Source organism: Engraulis encrasicolus, chromosome 5, assembly GCF_034702125.1.
Source record: "Engraulis encrasicolus isolate BLACKSEA-1 chromosome 5, IST_EnEncr_1.0, whole genome shotgun sequence".
NCBI classification, from domain to species: domain Eukaryota; kingdom Metazoa; phylum Chordata; class Actinopteri; order Clupeiformes; family Engraulidae; genus Engraulis; species Engraulis encrasicolus.
In genome coordinates this window covers 18,643,668-18,664,278 of record NC_085861.1, presented here as the reverse complement: position 1 = coordinate 18,664,278, position 20,611 = coordinate 18,643,668, and the positions used below count along the sequence as shown (strand labels likewise).

At 44.1% G+C, this 20,611-nt stretch overlaps 2 protein-coding genes across 3 annotated transcripts; both read right to left on the bottom strand.

The window, feature by feature from the left end:
- Positions 1-633: 633 nt before the first annotated feature.
- Positions 634-13,018, bottom strand: grwd1 (glutamate-rich WD repeat containing 1). The gene is made up of 7 exons (XM_063198827.1): positions 12,734-13,018; positions 11,652-11,769; positions 3,839-4,016; positions 3,480-3,690; positions 2,079-2,224; positions 1,331-1,522; positions 634-993 (listed from the first exon to the last, which is right to left on the bottom strand). Exons 1-7 carry the CDS (start codon positions 12,945-12,947, stop codon positions 685-687), a joined length of 1,368 nt encoding a protein of 455 aa, XP_063054897.1. The 5' UTR covers positions 12,948-13,018; the 3' UTR covers positions 634-684.
- Positions 13,019-14,862: 1,844 nt separating this feature from the next.
- zgc:174888 (uncharacterized protein LOC558116 homolog) lies at positions 14,863-20,456 on the bottom strand. Of its 2 annotated transcripts, XM_063198823.1 has the most exons (5): positions 19,310-20,454; positions 18,978-19,093; positions 18,664-18,744; positions 18,345-18,476; positions 14,863-18,241 (listed from the first exon to the last, which is right to left on the bottom strand). In XM_063198823.1, exons 1-5 carry the CDS (start codon positions 19,320-19,322, stop codon positions 17,852-17,854), a joined length of 732 nt encoding a protein of 243 aa, XP_063054893.1. In that variant the 5' UTR covers positions 19,323-20,454; the 3' UTR covers positions 14,863-17,851. The 2 variants fall into 2 exon arrangements, with proteins under 2 accessions (XP_063054893.1, XP_063054894.1); XM_063198824.1 differs by lacking the exon at positions 18,664-18,744 and having other exon boundaries at positions 19,310-20,456.
- Positions 20,457-20,611: the final 155 nt, after the last annotated feature.

Genomic DNA, 20,611 nt, shown 5'->3' with positions numbered 1-20,611 from the left:
TTTATCAGCAGACCAGACATAAGTGACTGTTTACATCCCCCCGCCACTACTGTACAATTACAAATGCAATTTACACCCCTTAGTGACGTTTTTGAACTAATTATAATACGATACAAAATAAGTTGGTTCCTATTGTTCTGTGGACTGTGATAATTAATTCATTTTTTTAATTGGTATTGTAAACCAACCAATGCATATTGGTCATACTGTAGATATATACGAGAACAATTCATATAGTACAACCAACAAACAGTTTTTAAAACTATACTGTATAAGATCCATACTGGTTGGCATCCAATTTCAATACTAAGGCAAGACATACAAATTGAACAAAGAATAAGAATTAAATAGTTTTTTTATTGTTCAGATGAAGTGTATTGAAGTGAAGAGAGTCCAGTGGAATAGAACGGATTATAATGACAGAAAAATACCTGTGAAATTAACCGAAGAATGGTTAACCTAAACTCATAATACAAGAAAGGAAGGAAGGAAGAGGGTGTAATAGGTCATGGTCACACACACACACTTCTGATACACTTGTCCATCACGTTCACCTGTGCATGCACAAGTATGCACACACACACACACACACACACACACACACACGCGCACACACGCGCACACACGCGCACACACGCACACACACGCACACACACACACACACACACACACACACAACAAGCCTCACACAGAGATAGTCCTGAACACATTGAAACCCGACAGAGCCGTGGAGATCATGGCTCCGGGTATCTGTGGGTGCCAGTGAATCTCCTTCACTTCCGTCTGACCCTGGTGCAGGAAGAGCAGCTGCGGCGGCAGGTCTTTCACCCCCTCTGCCCGCGCTCCCACGTCACATGACTCCACGGAGAGATCCCATTGGCTGACCACGTCGTCTGCACCAGAGGCAGCGTAAACGCTGGAGTCACTGGGGTTCCATTCCACTGAGGTAATGGGGGCGCTGTGCTGCTTGAACGTGGCCACCGCTTTACCACTCTGGAACACAGGCAGCAGGGAGGCACGTCAGGAAAATAGAAAGACGGAAAATAAGATACTTAAACACACACACGACCAATGGAAAAAGTATTTTGGGATAATGGCAGTGCATTTAAAGTAACTTTCAACGATCACAAAGTTGAGTGACAAAGCGAAAAATGCTGCTTTACATCAATGTGCTAAAATTTACTCATAATTTTTTTTAAATGTATTTTCATATATATATATATTTTTTTTTACAAATGCCATGCAATTTAGCAAAAGGCACAGAAACTGCCACTGTCTCTGTAAACGTTCAATGGCTATAGCAGGTCTGGTTTAATAAACCGTTCTATACCTGGAACTGCCTCAGGTCCCAAACTTTCAGGTGTCCATCATCGCCTCCAGAGACCAAGAACGGTTCACTGCGGTTCCAACTGATGACATTAACATCTGAGGAATGAGCCTCATTGGCGGAGAGCATGGAATTGGGAGGCGCTCGGGTGTCCCAGACACGGATAGATTGATCCACAGAGCAAGAGGCGAAAACCTTGAAGAACAAAGGAGAGAGAGAAGGTCAAGGTCACTAGACATTTTTAATCAGAAGCTTGCTCATTTGTTTTTAAAAAAGGTTATATTTTCAATTTTTTAAACTGTCCTCAGAAATCACATCAACATAACATAGAAACATTTTGTAGGGGCAAAATGTCTTTTCCAGGGAATTACATTCCAAGTTCCTCGTGACTTTTTCCATGTTAATTATTGTTGTGAAGATTGGTGGTGGTTCATGAAGATTTTTATTTGGAAACTCCAGAGGAATCTGACATTCTAGCCAATTGCAAGGCCTCTTCCATCCTGGAGTTTGCAAATAAACCTCTCTGTACGCCCCTTGCTAACATTAGGGTTTCACACATTCACAGTATGAAGTGGAGGAGACGCCCTCACACTATCGCTTAATACAGATTATAACTGGGTGCTGAATCCCACATAATATATTGATGAATAAAGGAAGCGAAGGACAGCACTCTTCAGATTTTCGAATAAACAGAGAAAAATCTGAAGAGTGCTGTCCTTCGCTTCCTTCATACACGTTCACAGTAGCCTACCGTAGCCTCCGTGGGTGACCACTGCAGGTCCTCCACAGACTTGGTGTGAGAGCTGAACGGCCGCTGGTCAATCTGCCACGACGTCCCGTCCTCCCGCGGTTCCCAGACATGAATGTTCTTCTTACAGTCGCCACTGACCAGCCGTCCTTTTTTTTTTTTTTTAAGAGAGAAAACAAAAGCCACATTGATCAGATCGCTGCTCTATTGCAGGAAGCATGCTTCTGCATGCAGACACGGCTTTGCAGTCATACCGATTCAGCTGTTTGCATCGGCATCAGTGGTTCTCAACCTTCTTTGTACTAACACCCCCTGGACCTCATCCTGAGCCTCCCATCGCCCCCTTGACCTCATTTTATAAGCCTGCCAACGCCCCCTTAATACAAAATAAATAAATAAATGGACTAATGCCCCAAATGATAACTAAGCACCGACCCCTCTCAACTGTATCCTTCTCAATGGCCAACTAGGGCTCCACAGCTGTACCGCCCCCGTTGAGAAACACTAATCTACATGTTCAAGGCCTTCTTGTTTTTCTCCTCAGTCATGTGGACAGATCACAAGCTTTAGTGTATTCACACTGACTGGACCCTCTAAAGTTTATTTTGAGTAAAGTTATTGAGAAGAAGCCAAGGCTATCCCATTACACAGACATGGTGTATGTTCCTGACACCATATTGCATCTCCAATTTGATCATGCTGGTAGCAACTGACCTCAGCTTGAGTAACTGTATATTTTTGTCTGCTCATTTAATTTCACTTAAGTGTGTGGACCAGCTCATCAAAAACTACCTATCTGGCATTCAGTGTGTGTGTTCCTTTGAATCATCAAATGCCTGGCACACACACACATTCACACATTTGGTCAATATACTGAGTCATTGTTTTCCACAGCACACACGTTTCATAAAGTGCATCTACATGATACATCCACCCACCCACCCAGCCCCTGTAGTATCCACAACAAAAGGAGCATCATGCAGATGAGGTGGCAAACTGCAAGACACGTTCTGCAGAAATATAGTGAGGTCAAAACCATACCCACCATACTTGCACTAGCTATAAATAAATACACATTTTGCTGCCCTCCAGGACTCTAAATTAACACCAGCCAACTGGACAAATACTGGTGAAACAAATTTCAGTTTGGCTGGTAGAAAAGACCAACTTACTGGCCACTTTTGACCCATTAGTAAGTGTGTGTTTGGCTAGTGAGATTACCATCTACTGGTCATTTTGGCTGGTAATGAAAACGCTAATCCAGAGCACTGCTGCCCTTTATTAATACATGTGTAATGACAATAAGGTTCAGCATGAGGTCATCTAATGTGGGTGCATTGGGAGATCATACTCAACTTTACTGATGTCTTTGCTGGAACAGCACGTGACTTGCAGATGACTCACCTGGCACTTTGGGCGACCAGTCGATGGCAAAGCCCTCGGACATGTGACCAGCGAAACTGAAGAGGGGCGTGGCCTCCTTCTGGCGCTTAACGAATGCAGCCATTGCTGCGGCGCTGTGGACAGCCTCCAATTGGGGTCGAAGGTCAAAGATCTCCACCTGACCCTTATCTGACCACACGGCCGCTAGCGACTGCTCACCACGCTGGGTCACCTGTCAACAACAACATGGCCGTTACCACAGAGCAACTGTAACTAAGGTGGGGGACGCTGTGGCGGGGTGAGATTCGAACCTGCAACCTTCCAGTTCAAAACCCCTAACCAATAGGCAACGGCTGCCCCGCCAAAGTACTGACACTCACCCTCACTCTGTTGATCCCCCCATAATGTGGCATCATCGCCAACTCCATCTGCGGTTTCTTGTCCTCGTCCTCTTCATCCTCATCATCTTCACTATCGTCATCGCTGCTTCCTTCCCCTTCCCCTTGTTTGGTCTTCTTCTCTGTGCCAAGCAGGTTGTGCATCCTCATAACAATGAGTCTGAAAACAGGGAGGGTAGAGTTGGGGTTTGAGTAGCCATTTACTGCAGAACTGCAACATGACTGACTTTATTCATTAAGCATCTATTTGCAAAGGAAAACTTAACTAAACAGTTGGTAATGTTATTTTCTCCATGTAGTAGGGTTAGGGTTGAGAACAAATGCCATACCAAAACAATCATCAAATGTCAAAAAAATCAAGTTATTCCATTGCGTAGTGTTTTTTGGTCAAAGCCTCCGAGTTATTATTAATGAAGGCAATTAATGATCTGCTATTTTTCTTACATGTTCCCTCAATTTACTGAATTCCTCTTTCCAGACAGCATAGTTAAAGCGGCTGGCTCTGCAGCCACAAGCCCTTTGGTGCAGAGGAATCCATCTGTGATCCAACTCACTGTTTGCAGAAAAAAAAAATCATAAACATGCTTTGGTACTGCAGATTCTTAATAAACAAACAGATTAAGACAAGGCCATTGCCATGCCATCCTAATACCAGTCCTCGTCTCCCTTCCGCTACCCGTATATTGTACTCTCATTACTTGCACTTGCATTGAAATGCGCTAAAATATTGCACACCAGGCCCTGCCGTGGCCTAACAGTGGGGCACTGGGTTACTACGCTGGCGACCCGGGTTTGATTCCAACCCAGTCATTCGCCGATCCTTCCCCGTCTCTCTCTCTCCCCACTCATTTCCTTTCTCTCCTCCACTGACAGCAGGGCCAGGACTGCGCTGAGGAGGGGCATCAAGTCTGCCAAACAACAACACCGGAGGCGCATCGAAGCCAGATTCGCAGACACTGCGAATCCCAGGCAGGTGTGGGAGGGCATCAGGGCCATAACTGACTACAAAAAGAAAACACCATCTACCCCAGCCAATAGTCCCACCCTGGCGGAGGATTTAAATGTCTTTTATGCCCGTTTCGACAGGGAGAACACCGACCCTGCCCTCCCCCCCCTCCCCCCCTCAGCGCCAGCCCCAGTCCTGACCACACATGAGGTGAGGTGCGCTCTCCGCAGCATCAACATCAGGAAAGCACCCGGGCCGGACGGAGTACCGGGCCGGGTGCTCAAGGACTGCGCTGCGGAGCTCACAGACGTCCTCACCTCCATCTTCAACATCTCGCTGTCCACCTCATGGGTACCAGCCTGCTTCAAAGCCGCCACAATAGTCCCCCTTCCCAAACAGTCCCACGTCACAGGTCTTAACGACTACAGGCCGGTGGCACTCACTCCCATCCCCGCCAAGTGATGGAGAGACTGGTCATAAAACACATCAAAGCCGCAACCCCACCATCACACGACCCACACCAGTTTGCCTACAGGGAAAACCGCTCCACAGAGGACGCCATCGCCATCGTGCTCCACACACTGCTGGAACATCTGGAGCACAAAAACACCTACGCTCGCCTCCTCTTTGTGGACTACAGTTCAGCATTCAACACCATCCGGCCCTACAAACTCCGCCATAAACTCCACCAACTGGGTCTCAACACCACCCTGTGCAACTGGACTGTGGACTTTCTCACCAACCGTACGCAGAGGGTCAGAGTTGGCAACAACATCTCCTCCACTCTGTCCATTAACACCGGCGCGCCCCAGGGGTGCGTGTTAAGCCCTCTGCTCTACACCCTGTTCACACATGACTGCTCTGCCTCCTCTCCCTCCAATCTGATCGTCAAGTTCGCGGACGACACCACCGTCCTTGGCCTCATCACCAACAGCGACGAGGGGGAGTACAGGGCAGAGGTGCAACATCTAGCCTCATGGTGTAACAGCAACAACCTTGCTCTTAACACCAAAAAGACCAAGGAAATGATTGTGGACTTTAGAAAGAAGCAGCCGAAGCATCACAAACCCCTCTCCATCGGGTCAGAGGAGGTGGAGAGAGTCAGGACTTTTAAATTCCTGGGAGTGACCCTGGCGGAGGACCTGTCTTGGGGCACCCACATCGCCTCTGCTGTTGGGAAGGCCCAGCAGCGCCTTTTCTACCTGAGGAAGCTGAGGAGCTACCACATCCCCAGACCACTGCTGGTGAACTTTTACAACTGTGCCATCAGCAGTGTTCTGACCTATGGGTTCCTAGTGTGGTTCTCCAGCTCCTCTAAAGCAGATCAGCAGGCACTCCAGCGTGTGGTGAAAACAGCAGGGAAAATCACTGGAATGCCTCTCCCAGAGATTAGTACCATCTACACCACACGCTGTCTACGGAGAGTGCATAACATCCTGCGTGACAGCCACCATCCTGCCTACCATCTGTTCCAACAGCTACCCTCAGGTAGAAGGTACAGGTCCCTTCAGAGCCGCACCGAAAGACTGGCCAAGAGCGTTTACCACCAGGCCATTAGACTTTTGAATTCGCAGGACTGCTGAGGAACATTACTGTCTTAAATGTTATCCATCTATCCTTTGGACATTCTGTGTGTGTGTGGGTGTGTGTGTGTGTGTGTGTGTGTGTGTGTGTGTATGTGTGTGTGTGTGTGCGTGCGTGCGCGCGTGCGTGCATGTTTTGAGAGAGGGGGGGGTGTCGTACTATGCACTTAATCTCTGCTGCACTTTAAGTGGGATGGGGGGGCTGGGGGGGTCAAGCACTGGTGTCACTTTTACCTCGTTTTGCACTTTACTTGGAAACCTGCTACTACTAAGTATTGTACCCCAAACACAATTTCGTTGCCTTTTTGACAATGACAATAAATTATTGAATCTTGAATCTTGAATCTTGAATCTTGTCCTGTCCGAAAAATAAAGGCAAAAAGCCCTAAAATGTATATTTAAAAAAAGAATATATATTTTTTAAAAATATTGCACACCACCGTGCATATTCTGCAATTATTCTCTCATCTCTAGTTGTCCTACCTGTAAACAACTGCATTTTATCTGCACATACTTCACATTCTGTTAATTTGCAATTCAGCTACTTGAAAATCTGATTACTGCTAAATTGCATGACGTTCCTCTGTATTTGTACACGTCCTCACACATTTACTCTAATCTAATCTAATCTAATCTAATGACAAACCTGGTTTAACCAGTCACTACTCTTTTGGATGGATTCTGTATCATTCCAAATCAATGAAACTTTCATTTTCACTTTGAAGGTGCACTGTGTAAAATGTTTAGTCATGAACACTTACCAACATCAACAGCATCAAATTCTAAGTATTTATTACGACTGGGAAAACGCCACTTTTCATGCATAAAAAAAGGGCCGTTTTCCATTGTCCGCCATTTTGAATTTCCAGGAAAAGGCATTTTTAGCATCAAAACTTAGGCTTACTGTACTTTGGTCATACTAGTGAATATTTAGCTCATTATTTGGTAAATATTCATGAAAAGATCAAATTGGCAATGCACAGCACAGTTTCAATGAGCAGCATAGTTGCAATGCCTACTCTGGCCACCATCCTACACAGTGCACCTTTAAAATATCTCATAAAGGTCTACTCAACTGGACCTAAACTAAAACGATCATGCAGACTCTACATGATCGTTTTAGTTTAGGTCCTGTTGAGCTGTGCAAAAAAACCTCCAGTTATAAGTAGATACAGATCTCCCAACAACAACAAAAATAGAACTGCTTGGATTGAGGTGGACAGGTAAAACAGTCAAACACTTTTAGAGGCATCAAAAGTAATTGGACAGCTATCCCCCAGTCAGGTATGTATTATTACCTCACACTCCCATCAACAAGATGGGAAAAGGTCTCAGAGTTCATGTTAAGTGTTTCATTTGCACTTCCATATATTGTTAAGCAATCTCCACGAGATCACCAGTCTGAGTCACCATCAGTGATGCAAGAGATCATTAGGTTGAAAAATCAAAACAAACTCATTTGAGAAATGGAGAAACACCAAATGTGATTCATGAAGTGTTGACAATATTGTTAAAAAGCAATATCAGAGCAACACTAAATTACCAAACAAATATGGAAAACAAATGTTGTGGATGACAGACGCATTCTCCATCTGGTGAACAACAAGCCATTTCCCAACAGTTGGATGCGTGTCCAAGTCAACAATCAAGAACAAGATCAAGAGCAATCAGGAACACTTAACCATAGTAAATACAGAGGGTTCACTAAAAGATGTAAACAATTGTCGAGCATCAGAAATGGCAAAACTAGATTCAGCTTTGGCAAACAACATCTAAAAAAGACTATTGTCTGTAACTACGTCCTATTGGACAGACGAGACAAAAATCAACTTGCACAAGAGTCATGGGAAGAAAATAGTGTGGAGAAGGAAAGGATTCAAAGCATACCACCCAATCAGTGAATCATGATGGTGGCAGTATTATGGTGTGGGCATGCATATCTGTCAATACAATTTTCCCATTGATGATGATTACTGACAATGAGCAAGAACTGAAGACTGCTGCAGTAGATGGCTTGCCATAGCATCACCAGGGACAAAACGTAGCGTCTAAGCGTGTCTACGCATTGCATATTCCAGGCTGTAAATGACTGAAAAGCATTTGCAACCAAATGCTTAAAGGGACACTGTGCAGGATATGGTCAAAAATGGTACTGCAACTATGCTGCTCATTGAAACTGGGCTGCCTACTACCAAATTTGATCTTTACATGAAAGTTTACTAAGTAATAAACAAATATTTTCTAGTATGGTCCAAGTAGAGTCATTTTTGCAGCTAAAAATTGCTATTTTGGGAAATTCAAAATGGCAGACCATGGAGATCATGTAAGAAAAGTGCAATTTTTCCAGTCATAATGAATACTTAGAATTTGATGGTGGTGGTGGTAAGGCGTATTCACACCTACCACGTTTGGTCCGGACCAAAGGACCAAACGGACCAGGTTCGGACCTTTTGGGATGGTCTGAATACAAACCAGCGAATCCTGGTCCGGACCAAACAAGCGGACCGAGACCGAGCTGAAAGGTCGGACTCGGTCCGGATCAAACGAACCCTGGTGCGGACCTTTTGGAGGTGTGAAAGCAGACCGGACCTAATCCCAGACTTTTTGCTTTTTTGTACCTCGGGAGCTTCCGTGGTTTTTGAGATTCATGGGAAACAGAGTGTAAACAAAGCGACTCCACAACTTGTCATGTCCATGTCTTTGGTGTAAATTCGACAGAGTGGTTTGTTTGCAACAATATTAGCCTAATATTAATAAAATAATAGCCTAAACTATCGCAATCGTGGGCGTAGGCTACATTATTGTAGGCTACGGTCATTCATATGTTCAATGAGGATGGCTTGTCAGTGGAGCACAGGAAAGGAAAAAGAGACTGTTAATTTACCTATCACAGCATTTTAAATGTTGATTGGGGCAAATCCGAAAAGCATCTACTGAAGAAACGGAAGAAAACACTGTAGTCCGCACAGTATGGATTCTGATAATGATAGCAATAATTACGACGTTGGCACTTATCCCCCCGGCTTGCTAGCTGTGCATTGGATGGATGTAGGCTAGTGGAATAGCCTAGGCTACTTGAAGAAGTTGTGATGAAGATAGGGTGACCAGATTTTTGTAGTCTGAAACCGGGACACTTTGTGCGTGACTGAAGGACAATATTTGGCGGGCGGGTCTGGGGGTCCTCCCCCAGGAAAATTTCAGTTTTTTAGATGCCATTTCCTGCATTCTAATCAATTTTAGAGGGAGGAATGACAAATCGCAACTGACTCCTTCAGACTTTCTATAAAAGCGCTGGCTGCCATTAATTGTGGCAGGTAAACATGTAATCTTTTCCATATATTTACCCTGATAGACATGGCACAATGTAGTGGGTGGCCAAAACCGGGACATATGTGTGTCCCGAGAGGGTTACGGGACCTGGGACACACAACTCCAAACCGACTGTCCCGGTCAAACCGGGACGTCTGGTCACCCTAAAGACAACGAAGGTAATTCATTAATTTACCCGCTGTGGTGGCATGTTGGCAAGTTTGTATGATCCAAACGCTATGCCCGTGCTCGTCATGTTACTTTTTTCTTGATGGAGTGCGTGAAATATTGCTGCAAATGGTAGCCAATATTCCAATACAAACGTATCCAAATGACAGTGGAGCGCACTGTTTATTTTCGAGAAGAAAGAATGGCGTGGTGCGTGGAATAAGCTCGCCAATGTTTCACATTGAGCCTGTTTTGCGTTGTTCCCAGACATCCCAAGTGTAAAACACTGATTGCAGGGAGGTGGTTATCCTAATATTGATGACTAAACCAGCCAGCAATCTCGCCCGCACGCTATATGACATTATAAGAAAGAAAGAAAGAAACAGGGATAAAACTCGCGGGATCAATCAGTTGGCTTTCAGGAAGACTCCCTTCATGTCATGAGCTTCAGCTAGTCTGCGCTATATTTCGTGTGAGCGCTATGCCATACATGACGTAAACGTTTATTTTACATGCCGCTGAACTCTTTGGATGCTTGTAGGCCTATTTGGACATAGCCTTAACTTGTTGCGCGTGTCTTTCAGACCAATAGCTGAACGACCTCTGGGCGCGTGGCTTTCTTGTCGATTTTGGTCCGCTTACTGAAATGTACACAGTCTGAAAGCCAACCGCACCAAATTTTTAGAATTAGGTTCGGACCAAACAAAGTGAACTATCGGACTTTCCTGGTCTGAATACGCCGTATTCATGAAAAAGGTAACATTAGTGAATGGGCAGCATGAATTCTGGAAATAAACAACTAAAAATCCCACACAGTGTCCCTTTAAAAGATGAACGTTTTAAGTATAAATGCTAGTCTGTCCAATTATTTTGCCCCCTTAAAAATTGGGAGGCACTTATAGAAACAGTTGTAATTCCAATATAGTCCACCCAATTTGGATGCAAGTACCCTCATATTAACGCTGTAATTCTGCAGTTATAGTGCCTCTTGTTTTTTTTTTTCATTTGAAATCCATGGGGATGGTCGGCAGAACCAAACAGATGGAAAATGTGCCTAAGTCCAAATATTCATGGCCCTAACTGTATATATCCTGTATATATCCTAACTGTAGACACAGCATGTCTATGGCCCAAATAGGTTCCAATTGGCTATGGGGAAAAAACACAAGGACCTTTGGAATATGTGGCACTGAATTCTAGCAACTGAACGCAGGTTGCCCACCACTGCGAAGCCAACAATGTTTTATAGTGCTCAATATTCAATGGCATTGGTACATGATTAATTAAAAGCAAATATGAATAATGAATATGGATCAGGGCCAGATGAGCCACAGACAGGAAACAGATCAGGGCCAGATGAACCCCAATGCTCCCTAAGGGCGCCATTGGCTGCCCCCTTGCACAGGTGAGGCATAAATGCAATTAGCAATTTCGTTGTGTGCAGTGTTCACTACTTGTGTGCTGTGGAGTGCTGTGTCACAATGACAATGGGAGTTGGAGTTTCCCAATGGGCTTTCACTTTCACTTCACATATGAATCACAGATCAAGGCCAGATTATCTGTTCCTGATCCACAGATCTGGGCCGAATCCGCCTCACGTGTTTTGGTATTAGTGACTTACCTGGGCCAGTTCTGGCCTTGAGCCGTAATCCCAATCCGCTCGGTGCAGGACAGTTGTAAACTAAGACACGGGGGGCCAAATCGCTTTTGTGGATCCGGCCCAAATGCTAGCCAACATATGGCCCGGATCCGGTCCCAAAACTTGTTTTTTCTGTCTGGGGATGCATACCTGTTGCTGAGCGCCGTGTCAGCCTGTGTTCCAGCACACAACAACATCGACAGGGGAAACTGCTCTCTTCCATCTCCTTCGCTGTCCCGCAAAACGTCAAAACTTAGGCAAGGAGCTCCTTCAGGATGAGAAAAAACATAAAAACAATAATTCGTCAACATCAAATCGGCTTACTGCCATCCGGCTGGATTTCAGGTCAAAGCCAATACGGTGATGGAGTGCAGGTTTGAAAAGTATGCAGGGGCGTCAGAAATCCAATCCAGAAACAAACCCCTCCATAATTTTCTTCCACCGTATGTGTTCAGTCTACCTGTCTCGAGTGCAGTGCTCAATAAAGAAGCACTTCTGCCAATTTCAATATACTGTTGAATTGCTCACACACTACCCTTGACTTGTCAGTACCCGGTGATGCTGCATTTTTCGGCTCAGCCCTTTCCGAGATCTGAGCTATTGTAATGGGGGCAGATTTTGTTAACATTAAAAAGGTATGAATACCAAAAGGGCTGTTTGCTAGTTGTCTGCTGATGTTGCATTACTTTTTGGATGTTTTAGGGAATAAATCAAGATGTTTTAGTGAAATGTAAACAATCTCTGCCCCCATTACAATGACCAGGATCTCGGAAAAGGCTGAAGAAAGAAACAATTCTGAGGTACTGACAAGTCCAAGGTAGTGTGAACTCCCTGATATACTAAACTGCATGTTTAAATTGGCTGAAGTTATCCTTTGAGGTCAGCAGATTCAGAGCTTTTGGTGGCAGTTTTTTTTTTAACTTTCAGTCAAGGTCAGTCAACCCATCAACCAATATCAAATGCTTTTGAGAGGCAAAAGAGAGTAGGCTTACTGGCGTGATGTCAGCTCAGCTGCACAATCGGATTGAATACCATGAGGAGCTATGAAAGCCTACTACGTCTAGTTGTTATGGAATACTCAAAGTGCGTTCAAGATTATATTTCGACGACAGATGGACATGTCAACTCGTGACAGACATTCTGCAAAACATAAGAATGCTTCATGACTCTTATAGATGTTCAAAACAGAGCATACAGTAGTGCGCTTTATGTTAAGTTCTCAACAAACAAACCTGTCTGGCACTCGTGGTACATGCGGTAGGCTGATCGGTCCATTTCCAGCTCCTCTCCGGGCTGTAGCGGCTGTAAACCGGGCACGTACACTTTTGCTTCTTCTGCTCCATCTTCCCGTTCTTCATCCATTTCATCCTCATCGCTGCCACTCGCTTCCATATCCTCAACCTCTCCATCTTCGCAGGGAAACGTGTCTTCACCGGGCGCGGACATTTTGAGAGACCGCAACACTCCCCTCGGCTACCACTTTTAGTCACGTGGGTGGTTGTACGAGAACAGCTGACCCCCTCTGCTGGAGGCTTGGGTAAGCAAAACTCCTCATGTAGCCTAGGTGGTTAGTCTATGTCAGGGGTTCCCAACCTTTTTCTACTTGGGGCCCGCTTGAAATTGTCACAAATGTTCGGGGCCCAGAGGCTCTGACCCAATTAAGAATAAAACTCAAATAAATCAACAGCAACACACACCAAAATATTATAATTTTTAGAAAATTATTTCAAGGCCCACTTGGAATACCTTCATGGCCCACCAGTGGGCCCCGGCCCATAGGTTGAAAATCACTGGTCTATGTCTATGGTTGTAGTCAATGTAGTTGTAGATGTAGCGAGGATGGGCAACTATCATGTTAGGGAGGATCACATTTTTTAATTGCCACCATCGAAGGGCTGGAGAGCCACATGCCCATGCGATCTGACTGCAGCCAAAGACTGGGGAAAATGACTTTACTGCAGTTGGTTGTTCACTGACTGCCGATAGGCTACTGTTTGGGAGGGAGTGTTCTCTAAAAGTATACCACCAACATTACAACAGATTACTTCAGTAGTGATTTTAAAAAATCTGTGCATAAAAGTCACAATATGTTTTATTAATACTATTAAAATTAGTTATGATTGATTTTAATATCAGTACCCTAACTTATTATTATTAATTTATGTTTTATCTCTTGGCTGCACTGAGTGAGGAGGCGGGCCACATGTGGCACCAGGGCCTCCAATTGCCCATTTCTGATAGAGAACCCTTACCTTTTTTTTTTTTTAATTAGGCCTACTTTTAGACCTGGTGAGTCGTCTCTATTCCAAAGACCTGGTTAAGTAAACCAGGTTAAATTAATCTTGAGATCATGGTAAATCATCTAATAAAAGAGCCTGGGGTCCTCATTTTCTCAGCTAAAATGACACCAGTGGTCTATCTATTAGCAGGTTTACCACTTCTTGTACAGTAGGCTAACCTGTTCTTGGAGTAGTACAATACTTCAGCACCAAGCTTAAGTAAACCTCTCAGAGAGACAGAGGACTCACCAAAATATTTTTCTGAACATTTTCACACAAGGTACACTCAGCCAATCTGCTCCTTCCGAAATAGCCTCACCACAGTCGTTTGGGGTGAAATGGGAACATTAACCCGTTAAGACACAGCGTTATACGTTTGCTGTTACCAGTATGGCAATGACCAAGTCACATTGCATTATTGAAGGCCCTGTGTTATGTCTTAATATTGTAGTAGTGTGGTAGTTAACTTTTCAATGACTATTACAGGGTGCCACTGGAGGTACAGCGTGCATTTAAGGGGCTACTGAATCCATACAACAGACACACATCATGATTGCATGAAGCTGGATACGATTGAAAATTAAAGTGGATACTGTAACTGTTGACTCTACAGTTGACTATCCTCAACTAGGTTTTGAGCAAGGCAGCCATAAGTCCATAACACGTCACTATGTATTTATGTCCCTAAATCATTCACAACTCCGCTCCACCACCTCTGAAAACCTTCATCCATCCTTGCTCTGAACAAATCAGCAGAACAACTAGATCCACCATCAGAGGAAACTGTACCCTCCCAAGCCGGGTAACAGCATTTGCACAATCTGCTTTTTCCTTCAGAGCAACGAAACAATGGAATGCCCTTCCCACCCACCTAAAAAGCATTACAAACTTTTATTCATTCTCACGTGAAGTGAAGAAATGGCTTTCATGTAACCAGTCTTGTGACCACTAATAGTTTTGCACATGCCTGTTCTGACACTTTGCACATTGTAGTCTTTTTTGCATAATGACATATTTTTATTGTGTGTGTGTGTGTGTGTGTGTGTGGGTGTGCGTGTGCGTGTGCGTGTGCGTGTGTGTGTGTGTGTGTGTGTGTGTGGCAGGGGTTGTATGCCTGAGTGGCTACTCCCATTTTACTGGATTGTATGTTTTCTTACCTGCCCAGGGACTGCAGATGGAAATTAGCTATTAGCTATAATCTGGTGCAGGTCATCTTTTTACTATGTAACTAATGTACTTTGCACATGGTCCCTGATGAAATAAACCAATAAACTAAACTAAACTAAACTAAACTAAACTAAACTAAACTAAACTATAAAGCAGGGGTGTCAAACATAAGGTCCGGGGGCCAGGTGGTTCAATTCGGCACCAGACTTGTAGGAGGGAAAAAACTAAGAATGTCAAAATGAGAAGAAAATCTATAGCCCATCACTAAGTTGCTGCAGATAAGATTACAAGTTGCCTGTTTTTGCCCACCATTTACAGTCAATGCTTCTCATATATCTGTCCCCATATAGCTGTCCCCCACCTCGTAACGATTGACTAGCAGTGCGATTCCAATTGCTATCTGCATTACATGCGATATTGCAATGTTTCGCAAGTACGTTATACATGTAGGTCCAGATGGCTCACTTGGGATCATATTGGCTGTATGTGGCCCCTGAACCAAAATGAGTTAGACACCCCTTGTGTTACAGGCAGCTGCATATGTGGGACAGACAGCCCCCCAAAGAGACATACAAGGATCAAATTTAACTCAGAGATATCAATGTTTTTTTGCCATCGTGAAATAAAGATGATGTTTACAGTGTTTTGCACTGAATAATAATGGCAAACTGTGGTAATGTTTGTACCATGAAGTGGTTTCATGTCCAACTCACTGCATAACACAGTTGTAATACTACAGTTAAACTGCCTACAACAAAGTTTTTATCACAAGGAAGATGAGCAGGGACATCCGTGTTTGGTTTTGCTGATTGCTCTGCAAGTACACACAAGTGCTGTTTTCACACTGCGTACGTCAGATGACATCATGACCTCATTCACACTACGCATTGAAGTTTTGGCATTTACACCAAAGCATTGTTTTACGCAGTAAGTGTCAGGGCTGACACATAGACAAGTCCTTTAGATTTCAATTACACTGTTATTATGATGCTTGAATGCATCATATTCCATCGTCTAGAACTGGTCTGGGTACTCTGACCTTATTCACTCCTGTCAGTCAGTGATTTCATTAATGATAACACTTATGTTATGACAGTAGTTACAATAATGCTGTTTGTACAAGTCTTTGACGTTTTTTGGAACACTTGAGGTGATGATTCACTAGGCAACTTTTTGAGCAACACTTTTGGGCAACCTTGCTATAAGATTTTATTTGGACAGTTTATCACTACAACACTTTAATCGGGAGAACTTTGATCAGAAGTAGACAAATTTCCTTTGTCATTTTATTGAACAATGTGTAGCCAATGATGTCGTTGCCCAGCAACGTTGCCCAAAAAGGTGCACGAGTACCATCACCTTTTAGGCCTTAAAACAGGGGTGTCAAACTGAAATTGATCGAGGGCCAAAATCAAAATTTGGAACAAAGTCGCTGTCCAAACTTGTGTGTACACCCACTTAATACTCATATTTAAATTTCACAAATAGATTCACATCATAGATTAAGGGTGCCTGCACATATTCTGTTGCATATGAGTGTGAGCTGTTTCACTGGCCTAGGCCCACTCATATGACAGTGACACACCAAATATCACCAAATGTTTAAGTATGACACTATACATTAATGGTCTATGTGGGGCAACCCTAACACACATTTGAAATGATCTCATGGGACAAATAAAATGACTCCGCGGGCCAGATTTGGCCCATGGGCCTGAGTTTGACATCCCTGCCTTAAAACATTTTTGACACCTCAAAACAGGTGCTGAAGTTTTTCGAAGCATTATGAACATTGTTTTTTCCCCTTCTTCTTCTTCAGTGGTGTTAGACAGTGCACAGAAGGAGTTGTGGAAAAAGCGTTCCATTTTAATCTGGTCCGCATTCCTCTCAGCTTCCTCACTGTTTTGCAGCTGCTTTGTGAGACACAGAGAGAGGCAGTGGCCCGGCCCGGAACAATGACACACTGTTGTGTTGTTATGTTGTTGTCTCATCTCTGTGAATCATATTGAACAGGGACCACAGCACAAGCTGCCCTGTGAGATAACACGAGGGTGACAGATGACATCATTACACTATAAACCATCAAATGTCTATGTCATATCACGCCAATATCATGAGTTCATCTGCTGACACATCTTATAAGAAACTGTAGGCTATTTTCTTGGTTCTAAAAACATCCCATATTTTGCCTATACAGGACATAAGCCTTATATGAAAAAATCCCTTTTATTACATTGGCATTACACACTTTGAATGGTGTAAATGCTCCAACATTGTGCCAAAGTTGCCACAAGAGTTCATTCTTCTCCTTTTGTCCGTGGCCAAGCGCTATAGGCTTAACGTAACATAACAGCACAGCTATTAACAACAACTGCATTGCAAATATTTCGTATGGCTTATTATGTGGTGTTGCTTACTGTATGTGGTTACTTGGAGTGACCTTAGATCAGGGGTGGGGAACCTATGCCTCGAGGGCCGTTTGCGGCGGCCCCACGGATAATGTTATGCAGCTTCACATGAAATAGGATATATAATATATACAATACAATGAAGTTATATTCAGGGGAACTAGAGAAGGTGGGGTCTGTTTTAAAGATAGCTGCCGTAAGTGCAGGGGGAAATCCTGGTTTGTGTTCATATAGTACGGCCCTCAGAAGACTTACGGCCCTCGGATGGATTTGAAGTGGCCCCTCGAATGACAAAGGTTCCGCACCCCTGCCTTAGATAAACAGATTGGCTGACCAGTACATTTTGCCAGACAGTCACATGGCAATGGAGTGCAGCAGGTAAAGGCCTGTTACTTGATGGGTGAATCAGAGGCGAGTGATAAACTTGCCAAGTTTTCTTCTCGAAAGCATTCTTGCATTGCGTGTGCATTGGTTTTTTTTTGTCTTTTGAAGTCCCCTAAAGAGTCAATGCCGTCCACAGGAGGAAGATGCCCCATAGGCTTACAACAACGTGTCCAGGGAAGTGAAACAGCAACGCTGCTCCCCTGTTGGTGCTTGGGGCAGCAGTCATTCCAGTGTCCTTTTGAGATTGACTGCTAGGTCCCTGCTCAACAGGTGGCTCCTGACGAGGCTCCTGACTGGCTCCTGACGGGACTTTGTCATCTTCCTCATCATCTTCTTCAGGAGCTGCAGGGTGGAACTCACAGTTCGTCACACTGGCTTCCGTACATGGTAGTGCCTCCCACCGTGAGAGAAGGTCAGCCGTGAAAGAAAGCAGGTCTTCAGGAGAGGAGGACACAGGCGGGAAGATGGAGAGGTCTGGCTTTTCCAGGAATCTCTGCTGATGCTAGAGTAAGAACAGCCATAAGTGTCAAAACTTTTCTTTGCAAAGGCAAGAAACATGGAACAGAGCTGTTTCAGGGGGGAAATAATGTGAATCAAAGACCTACCTCTTCTGTGATGTTTTTCAGCAGTTCTATCATGCTCGTTATGAACACATATATGTAGTTCTCTTTATGGAGATGTTTTAACAACTGCAGCCATGCATCACGTAGGACTACTGCCGCAGAAAAGACACAGCACTGGTGGTGAACACACGGGGGAGACAGAAAGAGACAAGGTAATTGCAATGCATCACAACATTTGAGACACTTGTCATTGAATACCATGCAGTACCAGTTCCACAGATAGGCTATTCTTCATAACATTACAAAGCGCGCAGAAACACGTTAGTTCTCCATCTATTGCGCAAACTGCATAAACGCTTACCGGTCTGTCATTGTTGCAGTGAACGAGAAGGCTGGCACTGTAGCGATGGGTGACGTTGTAATTAGTTGGGAAAACTCGTCGCTGCAAGGAAAGCGTAAATGTCAAATACCGGGATTATGCGTTGGCGTTGGTCTGATTGCTGATCATCACCGTCTCTTGCAATGATTGTAGCCTATCGTTTCTTCCTGACTGACCATGCGTTGTGTAATTTATGTGAACCATCCATCATCAAGGTAAAAGATGGACAATCTATAGTCTACATTGTCTGCCTTGTACAAATACAATAGGTTATAATTAGTTGAATATTAACTTACAAATTCATGAGTTTGTTCTCCCTTGGCCTCTTTCAGCAATCGGCCCGATGTGTCACTATTTTTGGAGGGGCATCCACACACAGGATAACGCATCAGTGTAAACAAAAGTAGAATCACTGAGGGGGGAAAAAACAAAGAGAAAGTTCAGAGGCATTCAGATTGTCTACGAGTTTGTGAACGATCAGCTCATTCTAAATAGGTCACCATGCGTGCTTAAGACTAAATAGCCTACGCATTACAGGACGTATTCCCGAAAATCACGTCAATCATTAAGTCACTAGCCAACTGGGTTCAGAAGCGAGTCATCGTCCTGGCCAGAACACATCACTTACCTATTGGTGTCATTCTTTCATCTACTGATGAACGGTCCCTTCTCCATGTCTCTGGGTTAGGTCCTTCAGTATGATCTCAGAACAGACTGTGAGAACCACCAAAGTAAATTTCCTCTCAGTGGTTTCCTTGACACTCGGTGCATACATGCAGAGCATTGCTTCCTACATGTCTGCCGGACCACCATACACACTTGCTGTTGCTGTTCAGTTCAGATGACAGCTCCAGGTTGTTGTTGCTCTGGGACTTTCCAAATATATGTGGGCTTTCCAAACTCCTGGAATGAAAGGGCAAGTGGTGGTCCATTAGCAGCCAAGACCCTTTCTCTTTCTGTTTCCACTCACACTTTCCCTTTCTTCTTTTAGAAATGCCTGACAGCCTTCTTTCCTTTCAAGGCTGAAAGCAACACACACACACCTCCTTTCCACGTTGAGGCAAACTTTGAGTCTTAGAGGCGCATGCATGCAGGAAAGTGGTCCAGTTGAATTAAATGTAGATCCTCAAGTTGTGATATGATTCAGAGGTAGCCTACTTGTCTGCTGAAAGTGAAAGTCTAATGACTCAGGTCTCTCTCTCCAGCCGCTCTTCAAGTCAAAGCCCCTCCCATGCAGCCCCTCATTATTAACTCACTCCTCTCTGTCTTTCTTTCCCTCTCAGTCTCTCTCTCCCTCTCAGTCTCTCTCTCTCACACACACACACACACCCTCCCACTAACAGTCTGAGACTTAGTCATGCACTTTGGCCGTGTGTTTTTAATTTCACCCTAAGAGGATTCTTGCCTCTCCCCCTCTCCCCACTCACTCCATCCGTCCGATGACTAATAGCCTTCCTGATTTGTCACCAAGGGCCAGAAAGAGCACACTTCAAAGATTGTGTGCTCCTCTGTGTGTCTAAATAGCATCCATTTATTGTTCAGTCATAGGCTCCTGACCACCACGTGCTCTCTGTTTGAAAGAACCCAAGTGACATGTTTAATTTCAGAGTGTTGTTATGTGTCGATTGTGTAACACTTGCTTATTCTTTAGAGCTGTGAATGAGGCATTTTGGAGGGAAAGGCATCAAGTAGAGGTGTGAGGTGCATATGGTATTTTAATTCATGGTCATCAAAATAAAATTAATCTGTTTCTTCATGTCCTTGTTATGCCCGGATTATTTTAACAGTCATAACAATCCAGGTTTTAAACACTATGGTGTACAGTGTTTTTTATATTTCAGATTCAAGTGCAGTGTTTGTTTTTGTATGTACATTATTGTATGCAAAGGTCAGAGCTGTCAACTTAAGCAGTGCATTTTACTGTTGTGTT

Bases quoted from the DNA above. Each gene is read 5' to 3' on its own strand.
- grwd1 (XM_063198827.1), bottom strand. From the start codon at position 12,947: ATGTCCGCGCCCGGTGAAGACACGTTTCCCTGCGAAGATGGAGAGGTT. The intron at 4,017-11,651 runs GTATGCATCCCC...CCCTGTTTTCAG, and splicing joins GACACGGCGCTCAGCAACAG to ACTCATTGTTATGAGGATGC. The intron at 1,523-2,078 runs GTAGGCTACTGT...TTGTTCTTCAAG, and splicing joins GGTCACCCACGGAGGCTACG to GTTTTCGCCTCTTGCTCTGT.
- zgc:174888 (XM_063198823.1), bottom strand. The intron at 18,477-18,663 runs GTAAGCGTTTAT...GTTCACCACCAG, and splicing joins ACTGCAACAATGACAGACCG to TGCTGTGTCTTTTCTGCGGC. The intron at 18,242-18,344 runs GTAGGTCTTTGA...TTCTTACTCTAG, and splicing joins TGAAAAACATCACAGAAGAG to CATCAGCAGAGATTCCTGGA.